The sequence below is a fragment of the Pelophylax lessonae genome (genome assembly GCF_965119305.1).
Source record: "Pelophylax lessonae genome assembly, chromosome: 5".
Classification (NCBI taxonomy): Eukaryota; Metazoa; Chordata; class Amphibia; order Anura; family Ranidae; genus Pelophylax; species Pelophylax lessonae.
The window spans coordinates 194,212,747-194,224,790 of NC_138772.1; the positions used below are offsets into that span (position 1 = coordinate 194,212,747).

Genomic DNA, 12,044 nt, shown 5'->3' on the forward strand with positions numbered 1-12,044 from the left:
ATTACTTCATGGCTAAAAATAAACAATGAAAAAATACTCTATGTCTATATTTTTTTAATTCGGTATGTATTAAATATTGCCTATGAATATTTTATATTTACAATTTCCAGCCATTGGGTGGAGCTCTAGGTTCTTTTTCCAGTTTTTAACAAGCTAACCTTAAGTGCTCCGCCTGTTTTAACAAAATAAAATTACACACACAGCTGAATACCTTACAGGAGTGGCTAATGCCCCATCCTTCTTCTATCTCCCTCTCTGCTCTGAGACACTTTTAGAATTTTGGTTATGAAACATAGCATGACCATGGCTGCTTTTATCCAAATCAATCTCACATACAACTCCCACAGTCCATCTCACACAACATTCAAGTGTTCACTACCTTTCTATATCCGCTAGCCCAGCCATAATGCACCACATATCACATTTTACTCAGTGGCTTATAGGCTTGGGCACTAATACTATCCAATGAGGTCTAATGTTTTGCCATCTGTTTTAGATTTCCATCATGACCTCTTTCACCACTGCAAAACCCTAGCTGTTGTTAATGGATTTAATCCTGAGACGGATGCTTTTAGCATAGGTCAGTTAATTAAAAGGACAGGTTTGATATGGTGTAATCTGTAGCTCATCTTATGAAGCAGAGTAGAGCAGGATACATTTTAGTACTTTTAGTACAGTAATCCTAAAACTAAGCATTCATCCCACCAAAAAGTCCCTAAAGTCTTCCCCCTGGAGCCATACAGCGTCTGCTTCATAAGACTCTCCGCAGTCTGTTTTTTTCTTATGTGTTTATTTATTCCTATGGAGTCTGTCAATCATTGAAATGAAAAAAAATGTCCTTTCAATGGGCAGAAGTGCCCAGCTGGTAGACTTCTACAGTGACACCTGTGTGGCTCCTAGTAGTCGGTAAAGTTAAGATCTGGAAGAATGGAAGATAGGTGAGTATACTTGGAGGCCTTCCTGGTGAGACGAGAGGGGGACTTTAAAAGTTAACTATTAATGCATATCAATGGCCATTGGTTTCTAGGGAAAGTATATTCGTTTTGTGCAAACGTTTTTATTTATTATGATCATGAGCCAAAAAAAAGTAATATTTTGCAGTTATCTTTAAAGCCAAGTGAGGGAGCTTTAGGGTCTTTTACAGACTTTTGCAAACTCTGCTTCTCTGATAAAAATATATTTTTTTTGCAAAACTGAGTAGCTCAGTTCAAAGTTTATATACAAGTGGATAGATAATCAGCAGTGACACATCTTTTATTTGATGGGTCAAAGTGATGCAATATTGCAGGCTTCTTCTTCTGTGCTGTCTCATTAGCAAACCCACAATGCTCTGGGATTTCTTTTTCATGCAATACATGTTCAATTGTAAAACAAAGTTTGTTTACAGTACATATAGTAAAAAAATATATAAAACAGCAGTATATAGACAGTATAAGGAATAAGATAATATCTTTAAAACTGACCTAAAATCTTACAAGTTTTCATATAAGAGCATGTGTTTGACATCCCCATGGAATAAAGAATGGGAATGGTTCACGAAAACCAAAAGAATAAGCAATGTGATGTGTTACACACAGGAAAATAGTAAAATAAAGGTTGTGTCTCACTCTTTTAGTTTAACTTCCCTCTAATTTTTAAGTATGAGGCGCATTATTGATAAAACCTCAAAACTCAATGTAAAGGGACATGGGAAGGATGCATTCATTATGCAATCATGACATGGATTTGAGGAGTAGAGTGGTACACACAGCTGAGCTAAAATTGTATAACACTGAACCTGAAAAATGTCCAACACAACCTGTGGTCAAATTATGATACTTTTTTTTTTTTTTTTTTACATATGTCCAAATATGTGCAATTTGCACTTACAGGCCTACAATTGTTATTTTGTAAATAATTATAGGCTGTTCACTTTGCAAAGAGATTTTTTTTTTCTTAGGTGCATATGTTGAAAAGGAATTTTGCAAAAATGGCCAATAATGTGCAAGGAAAAAGATTTGTTGTTCTTTGCAAATGATTGGATGATAGAAGTCAGCAGAGCTTCATTCACAAAACTACAGAAAAAATTCCCTTGCAGAGGGAACAGCTTTTTTGCTCTTAGTAAATCAACTCCAATGGGCCCAAAAAGACAATTTGTTTATTAATTAAATCTAATTATACTTCCTAAAAGGATGTTAATCTATGTAATCTTCTAAAGGGCAATTACCTAAAAAAACATTAACAATTCTTCGAATTATGTGTCCTTGATTATTTCTGTTATTCTGTGGTTTCTCTAGGACTCAACTGTAGTGTGTAGAAGGAAGTGTTCTCCGGCTGGAACATGCAAAAATGGGCAAGAGCAATGCTGTGATGAGTGTGTCTCCTATGTGCCTGCTGAAGAAGTAAAGGTCTGCAAGTCAGGAAACAAAATATTCAGGGTAAACACTGTTAAACAAAAATATAATTCTTTAAAAAAAATATGTCATGAGTAAAAGATATGGAGGCTGAGGTTTCTGAGATCACCTTAAACATATAAAGGAGAACAGGGAGCACTGGTTCAGAGAGGCCCACCAATCATTGCCACATCCCTAAATACATATAAGAAGAAAATTGGGTGAGGGAGTAGTCCCGCATTTCATCAAGCCAAAGGCTACAAGCCTTTGGCTTGATGAAATGCGGGACTACTCCCTCACCCAATTTTCTTCCCATCACCTTAAACATGTTTTTGCCAGGCTGCTAAAAATCCTAGGCATAAAAGTTACATAGAAAATACCATCCTGACAGGGAAGGGCACAGGTGACAAAGAACCTTGCCCAAATATTCACTCTGAAACTGCTTGCAATGGAAATGGCAAGGCCAAAAGTTTAGTGAGTTTCAGAATCATAGAAGGAAAATTTCATTAAACACAGATCACCAGAATGAATAAAGCAGAAATAGGGAGATCCTTGTACTGTAGGTATTTAGATGCCACTTTTTCTCCATCAAGATGAATATTGCACAGCAATGACATCACAGATCTTCATTCCAAATCATGTTAGACTAGCAGTCAGATGCAGAAGTGCCTTAGATGATCTTACACTGCAGACATGCAGCTAAACGTGTCTCTAGAAAAGGAATCAGTGAGATTAAAAACATGGGAGCTGGGGTTGCTGCTACATAATAAGAGAATGACCTGGAACAGGCATGAGGCCAGTTAAGTCTGAACCTCCTTTTTGTATGCTTGTTTTAGTTTATTGACTCATTAGAGCAGTGTTCCTCAACCAGGGTTCCTCCAGAGGTTGCTAGGGGTTCCTTGAGCAATGGGCAATTTCTGCCTCTCAGATAACTTCCCACTGACACCATTGATCTTTTTAGCTATCTGGAAGAAGGTCATTCTTCCCAGTGTCCCCAGGTGTTAGGAGCATTCATCCCACATAATAATAATGTATCATGGGTTGTACAAAGTAGATATAGTCATTTTTAGCAGGGGTTCTCTGAGACCTGAAAAATTATTTCAAGGGTTCCTCTGTGTAGAAAAGGTTGAGAAAGGCTGCATTAGATAGTGACACTAAGTTCAAGATGATGGTTCTAAAGCCCATATGTTTAAAAAACAAATCAGCAATGCCAGCTCCCATGTTTTACCTATGTGCAGGCTCCTTTAAATTGTAGTTCCATATCCTATCTCACTCTAGAAAATTGAGGAATCCATGCTTTTGAATTTTTCTTTTCCTTGTGAAAGCTTGGTGCGTGCCTAAAAGCAATAACATGCCATGTTGGTAATGTTGCATGGTGTCACCATAGGCCTGTTTAGGCCAGGCAAAGTCAAAATCAGGTTACAAAAGTTTAGAACTACATAAAAAAAATACAAGCCTATCAAAAAGGAGCTTTTAGTACATGCATCTGTTGTCCCCAAAAAGACTGAACCTAAGTGGTACATTGAGCTAAATAATGCTTGCTATACTACTTACTTAGGTGATTGACCTGCCATACAGCCTCCCTTCCCGGTTCAGCTGGTACAGAGGACTAAAAACTCAAGTGTCACACTTGTGTTTAAAAAAATCTAAGATAAAATGCGTCCTCAAGACAAAAAAAATAAATATTATATAGGAAACTGTTGGCATGCATGCACATAGAAAAAAAAGGAAAAATTGTAAAAATCAGACTAGAGCTTATCCTCAATATGCCAAAATCTATATTGCATCCCTAAATAAGAGACCCAATAAATCGCTTGACACATGTAAGGAGTGTGTATATCTGGCATAAAAATGTTCATGAAAATTGGAGCGGAGAAGAGTAGACATGTTGTACCTGGGATTGAAGTTCCTTTGTTCAATTTTCACAGTAACTAATAGTGAATGGTAGATAACATTCTTATTGATTGCCAATATTTTCATTTTTTATATATTGTTCTTAGGGTTAGTTCACACCACATGCGGTCCAGTGCGTTTTTTTTTCCTGTATCAAAAAGTAGGTAATATTCACACCAGTGCGATCAGTTCCAGTGTGTTCACATTCCAGAAAAAAAAGTCGAACATACTGCATTATTTTCTGCTTTGAACTGTACTGAAAAAATGCAGTACGGTGAAAGTAAGTGCACGAACGGTGCAAAAATGCACCGAAATGCACTTAAATGCACCAAAAACGCACTGGAACAAACACACGTGTCCTTATTTAAGGTGATGAAAAAAGAGGGGGAAAAAATGCACCGGAACAGATCAAAAATGCATGCAAAAGAAAAAATCTGGAACGCAACCCTGCGCTGTCACATAGTCCTTTGTACAATAAAGCTGCATTAAGCAGTGGGGGGGACGACGGAAAGGTGAACACTGCTGGGGATGAGGGATTAAAACAAACCTTTTACTTTGCCCATTCAGCTTGCTATAAACCAGACTTGGGTCTGGTATACATTGTTCTGTGCTAGACGTGCCACTGGGGCTATTGTTTTTCTTCAGGCAAAATTTTTAAAGATGTTTTTTATTTTCATAACTCATAATTCATTTATACACTGATACAAGCCCACTGGGGATGAAATGATTATTTTTCTCCTGTAGTTTGATACATGACCGGGATCATTTGCTGTTGAAAGCCACAGCTGATGGCTGCATTTTTTTTGGCTTTTCTGCAGGATGGAGAGATGTGGTCCTCTGTCAACTGCACCATCTGTTCTTGTGTGAAAGGCAAGACAGAGTGTCGCAAGAAACAATGCATTCCAGTCCACAGCTGCCCGCAAGTAAGTATTCCTGTGTTCCTATGTCATTTCACAAGCCCATGCACTTAAATTACTCATTGACGCAAACTTCAGTAACCTTCCTGTGTAACAATTTACAGTTATTTCTAATAATCCTTTATTACAATTCAGCCTGTCTTTAGCTTTCATGGATAGTTAAAGCAGTATTAAACCCATAATAAAAAAAAATGTATATATTGCAGCTTAGCAATCTTTAGATATAGTGCCTGCATTCCTTTTTTTTACGGTTTTTCCATGTGTGTTCACCTGATGATCTGACCAGTAACACATCTCCTGTATTAGCATGCCTCTTAAGAATGAGCAGCCCAAAGCAACTATTTATATTTATATATGATTTCTTTTTACTGTGCGTTCTTCATTATAACATCTTGGGTATGATAAAGTTTGAAACACAAAATCATAAATTATAATATAATGAAAAACTATAAATAAGTTAAAGTATGTATGTATGCATACATATATATATATATATACTGTATATATATATATATATATATATATATATATATATATATACTGTATATATATATATATATATATATATATATATATATATATATATATATATATATATACTGTATATATATATATATATATATATATATATATACTGTATATATATATATATATATATATATATATATATATATATATATATATATATATATATATACTGTATATATATATATATATATATATATATATATATATATATACTGTATATATATATATATATATATATATATATATATATATATATATATATATATATATATATATATATATATATACGTGCATATATATACATATACGTATATATATATATATATGTTATATATATATATATATATATACACATATATATATATATATATATATATATATATACACATATATATATATATATATATATATATCAGTGTGTTTGGTGTGTTTTACATTTGAATTTGCCGCCGGTTCCACCCCCCTGCGAACATCACGTCGCAGGAGATGGAAGCCGGGGCACGGAGAGGATCGGGAGGAAGAACCGCCGCCAGACACCGCCAGGATACATCGCTGGATCCCGGTGACAAGGTAAGTAGCCCCGCTTTCAGGATCCAGCGATGCTTCTGGCAGTACCCCGAGTGTGGCTCGGGGTTACCGCTTTTGGCTCTGAAATTTAACCCCGAGCCACGCTCGGGAATACCACTAAGTGGGTTAAGCACCCCATGTCAGTGGTAAATTGTTTGTCTTAACCCGCAACTGATGCATTTGCAGGACAGATTTACTGATCAGTACAGTTCATATTCCTATCGCACACCTTACTGGTTTGTAGGCACAGGTATACTGGGCGCTGAAGCGATCACCAGCTGGCCGCTGGATCAGTTACAAGTAAATACATATTCGCCAGCACAGCAAGGATCTTTCAATAAAAAAATCCAACTTATTCCAAAGAAGATCACATCAAAAAAATATATAGTGACTTACTGATCAGATCACTGTGAAAATAAACAAAAGCAAGCCTAAAAAAAGAAAACAAATGCAGCTATTACATCTAAGAATTAGGCCCCATTCACACTGGGGTGATCCGACTTCCCGGGGCGACCTCCGAGGTCGCGGTGCGAGCAGCGCGCCGCGACCTCAGAGCGGCCGACACGGACTTTATAACATTGAAGTCTATGACGGTCGCTCCGGGTCGCCCCAAAGAAGCTCCGGACCCTTTTTCTAAGTCGGAGCGACTTGTGTCGCTCCTATTAGAATGGGTCCGCAGCTTCTCTATGGAAGGCGACCTACCAGGTCGCCTCACAGGTCGCCCTAATGTGAACGGGGACTTAAGCTGCAATATAATAAATGTTTTATTTTGGGTTTAATATCACTTAGAAGTGTTACTAAAGGTCAATAAAGACATGGATAAGCGAGTTTGGGGTGGAGGGACTTAACCGGCCTGCACAGATTCCTGACCTCAACCCGATAGAACACCTCTGGGATGAATTAGAGCAAACTGGTTGGTGAATTGAGCTGGGATTTTTTTATCTCGCATGCGTTGCCTTCCATGTGCTCTTTGCTATGAAGGCCAGTTATAGGTGGGGGCAGAGTCCATTTTTTTGCTGAATTAGAGCGGAGACTGCGAGCCAGGCCTTCTCGACCACATCAGTGCCTCACCTCACAAATGCGCTTCTGGAAGAATAGTCAAACATTCCCATAGACACGCTCCTAAACCTTGTGGACAGCCTCACCAGAAGAGTTGAAGCTGTTATATTTTCAAGTTTCCTGGAGTTGAGCTTTAAGCGCAATCCCTGGGTGATGTTGGGAGCCACAGCTGAGGACTCCTATCCGTAGTAAGTTGACCACCACTGGTCTAAACACATTCAACCAGAGTAAATACAGGTAATACCAGAAAAATTGGATACTAGTTATGTTTCCAGAATACATGTTTTCTTACTTTACATCAGTCCAGAAAGACAAACTTATTTAAAAGAAGTATGGAATTCATTATTATTTATATTATTATTCAGAAGCTCTTGGTCTTCAGCCTGCAGAGAGATAAGGCGCTTTTCCACTGCATGGAACGGCTCGGTTTGGCTGGGTTTGACTCTTTTCCACTGCATGGTACCGTATGGTACATTTTAGAACGGTTCGGTACGGTTTGGTACATCGGCGCTTTTCCACTACATAGTACGGCTCAGAACGGCTCGCTTAAACAGTACCACCTCGGTTGGGGTTTCAAGTGGGCCGTACCTATACCATATCCCACAATCTTTTGCATGCAGCCTTGATTGTTTGTACTACTAGCCACTGATTGGTCAGAGAATCGTTGTAATCCCACCCACTTACTACTTTAGTGGAAAAGCAAACCGAGCCAAGTAGAGTACAGTGCTGAAACGCTCCGACTCGTACCACGCAGTGGAAAAGCAAACTGAGCCGAGCTGGGCCAAGCAGTGCTGAGTGGAGCCGAGCCGGTTCTTGCAGTGGAAAAGTGCCAATAGTTACATAGTTAGTCAGGTTGAAAAAAGACACAAGTCCATCTGGCTCAACCAATAAAAAATAAAAAAACAGTTAAAATAAAAAGAAAACCCAACCATACAATCCCATATACACAATCCTATACCTGCAGTTTATCCAAAGGAAGACGAAAAACCCCAACAAAGCATGATCCAATTTGCTACAGCGGGGGAAAAGATTCCTTCCTGATCCCCCCAAAGGCAATTGAATATTCCCTGGATCAATTTTACTTAAAAATATTAGTACCTATTTATATTATGTACACCAAGCTGGTGACTCGAGTGCAGGGCTGCGAAGGGGTGGGAGCTGCTTGCTCAGGCTCTCAGCTGTTTGCTAAGAGGCTGAGCCAACTGCTGGTCCAGGCATCTGGCAGACAATGGGCTTTGGCCTTCAGTCTACTGAAAATGGGTCACAGGAGTGCAGAACAAACTGCACTCCTGTGATCCATAGGAAAAGTACAGCCAAAAAAGCTTTGGTTCTACGTCTCCTTTAAGAGCTAAGCTAATAATTTTTAGCAGGGGTTCCCTGAATCCAGAAATGTATTTTAAGGGTTTCTCTGTGTTGAAATGGTTGAGAAAGGGGGGGGGATACAGCATACAGAGCCATCAGTAAAGGTGGTTGTGTATATATGGAGCATAGCTGCAGATTGCCCTATTTTTCAGTTATGCATGCAGGAGTAAAGGGGCCCCTTTGTGCTCATACAGCAATGCAAATTTTAAATTTAGTATCTTCAGCACAAGAGAATCTTGACTACTTCTCAGTAACACATGTTTCATACTTTGCTAGTTGTAAAGTCGATAATTGCATCTTTTTCCACTTAAAAAAAATGTCTGTTCTATACTAAGGTCAGAATAATAAAATATAGTAAAAGCAGAAAGGTAACTGATTTAACTAGATTCCACTGAGTTCAATGAAGACACACAAAGTATTTTTTTTCTGTCCATTAATAGCAGATTTCAATGGTTTCTTTTTTTTTTCCCCAAGCCACTTCAGATCTATACTAAAACTCACACTCATAAAACAATGTAGGCTTATTGAAAACATACACAGAAAAGTATGAAATGCTATCACTTATTAGTCATCGACTAAAATACATTATCCTAGATAAAATAAAAAAAAGAAAGAAAAAAATGAAATAAACACAGGGTTTTAACAGCAGGTTCTAAATGACTATTAAGTTGATCCATCAGGTTTTTATAGCCAAGTCCTCAGGATGGCTATGAATGCAGCCAAACCAAAAAGTTGTGATGTAAAATACACATCTGTACATTATTACAAATCAAAAGTTGCCTCTTTAAATTTGGTGCCAAATGAGGCACAAAAAAAAAAAAGAAAACAACAGCTGTTTCTATTGCACAACCAAACAAAAGCCTAATTAGTCTTGCCTGAAATATTTTCAGACATAAAACTGAAAGGCTCATAAAACTGTAAAGTCTGAAACTTGGTCTGATTAGAAAGACTCTAAAGACTTTTCTAAGAAAAAAAGTTGGATTAAATCACTTTTTGTGGCCATTGGGGATTCTGCCTATTGACTAACATTTGCAACATATTTGATATAATAATGGCTACCTTCTTCTTTTGATTGATTACATGCTCCTTCTTAAATCTGGCACTAGAAGACACATTGGCTCAACCCAATAGGCAGTCAAATACATCATTAAATGTGAGGGGAGCAATATAATCCTGGTATGGAGGCCACATTTACTGACAATGAACTTTTCTTAGCTGTTGTCACTCCACACAAGCAGGGTGATTGTACATTAGCACAACATTTTCCAAATTCTGTCAGACATTTTTGTGTACCATAACTGTACTTACTGTACTAACTAAATGATGCAGTTTTCACTAGAGCGGAAATTGAGCCAAAGCCTTCCATTGAGGACACCCGTTGTGGTGCCAATTGTCTAACAGCAGATTTTCTCTCACTTTGGAGATATTTACTCTCATTTCCTGCTGTGTTTTTAGAACAGGAAGCTTTAATAAAAATCAGGGGGACAATCCCAAAAGTATCCAACGAGTTTGCGTTTCAGGGCTTGAATTGGGCTCAACATAGTGAATAGACTAGAATGTTATTTTTCCAGATTGCAAGCACAGGCCTTGTCAGCAACTTTCTTGGCCGTAACACTGGCTTGTTGCTTGATTGTGAGGTTAAACAGATTAATTGTATATATTTGTCATTAACACATAAATTATGAAGCCAACAACTTTTGTTTTTTTTTTTTCATTGGGCTTTTCCCTGGGCTTTACCCTCCAAAGAAAATCTTCCTGAATCTTGTGCCATGTTTGTGTGTGTGTTACAGGGCAAAATGCTGAATAGAAAAGGCTGCTGTCCTATTTGCACTGAAAGTGAGTAAGTTAATTTTTACTTCTTATTTATTGTGACTTTTTAGAGTTTTACATTGCACCAGTAACTTACATCTTGGGATGGGATTGGTCGATTTAGTTGTTAAATCTTTCCATGAGGTTTCAAACAACAAGCCATGCTGTCAGACAACGTTTCTGAACTCCATGTTAGCACCAAGGCTTGACAGCCCCTTCCTACGTTCTGTACACTCCTTATGGCCAGTGAGGTTACCCGTTATAGTGATGGACCAATACTAATGTGTGAAAGCAAATTTCTGTGGTAAGCTCTCACACTACTCACAAGTGTTGGCGCTTTGCCTATCACAAAGACCTGGGATTTCCTTTACCAGGAAGGTTTGCAAGGTGGATGTAGGTTTTTATTGTACATCTAGGTGTCTGCAATTTATACTTGCATCAGTTTTTCCCTCTTACCCAAATGACAGTGTATCTTTAGGTTTGGTTGAGGGTTAGGACCAGGTTAAGTGCTAAGACTTTAGTGCCCTTGTGGTCAGAATATGGACAGTAATGTGTTTGTGTTTACCTATTCTTAACCTCCCTGGCGGTTTGATTATGTCCAGATTTCTGTGCTAAAAGCGGTACATTGTTTTGCATAGAAATCTTTTGTTTTACATTTTAAAACTCACCTTCCCCTGCGAAACCCCACTGTCCTCCCCCACCGTCCTCCCGTTGTCCTCCCGCTGTGTGCTTGGCCGATGCCGGCACCTGTCATCTGGTTCCCTTCCCTGCGAGCGTTGCTACGCAGGGGGGGTGGAACCGGCGGCAATTTAAAAAATGTAAATACACTAAATGACATGATACAAAGCTGTGATCCTAACGGATTACACTGTATCATGCCATTTCACCACAGGATTTCACCTGGTGACTTTTCCAGTGCCCTGCCTGTGCTTTTCCAGTTCTTTGTGCCTGGAAAATTGAGACCATGGCATCCAAAAAGCGTTCTTTTTGCGCAAAAGCGCTTTTAGACGAACTGGAAAACAGCGTCAGCTAAACGAGGTTACTTAAGGAACTGAGCGATAGCGATTTGTAGGAAAATCCGTCATCAGGTACGGAAAGTGACGACAGTGACAAATCTGATGTCTCTTTCTGGCACATAGCTTCGATGGAAATCCTGAAGAATCATTTGATATACTTCCCAAATTCCACAAGCTATGTGCCAGAAAGAGACATCAGAATCGTCGCTGTCGTCACTTTCCGTACCTGATGACAAATTTTCCCACTAATCGATATCGCTCAGTTCTTCAAGTAACTCAATTTTTCGCTGTTGCTGTTTTCCAGTTCGTCTAAAAGTGCTTTTGCGCAAAAAGAATGCTTTTTGGACACCATGGTCGTTCAAAATTTCCAGGCGCAAAGCAATGGAAAAGCACAGGCAGGGCACTGGAAAAATCACCAGGTGAAATTCTGTGGTGAAATGGCATGATACAGTGTAATCCGTTAGGATCCCAGCTTTGTATCATGTCATTTGTGTATTTACACTTTTGAATTTGCCGCCGGT

At 38.4% G+C, this 12,044-nt stretch overlaps 1 protein-coding gene across 2 annotated transcripts in view; it reads left to right on the plus strand.

Annotated features, from left to right (window-relative positions):
• Window positions 1-12,044, plus strand: part of BMPER (BMP binding endothelial regulator) — a 357,423-nt gene that overhangs the window by 239,490 nt on the left and 105,889 nt on the right. For both annotated transcript variants that reach the window (XM_082259179.1, XM_082259180.1), the window contains 3 exons: window positions 2,277-2,417; window positions 5,084-5,188; window positions 10,489-10,534. In XM_082259179.1, coding sequence (XP_082115305.1) covers window positions 2,277-2,417; window positions 5,084-5,188; window positions 10,489-10,534 — 292 coding nt within the window. The remainder of the gene's footprint in view (window positions 1-2,276; window positions 2,418-5,083; window positions 5,189-10,488; window positions 10,535-12,044) is intronic.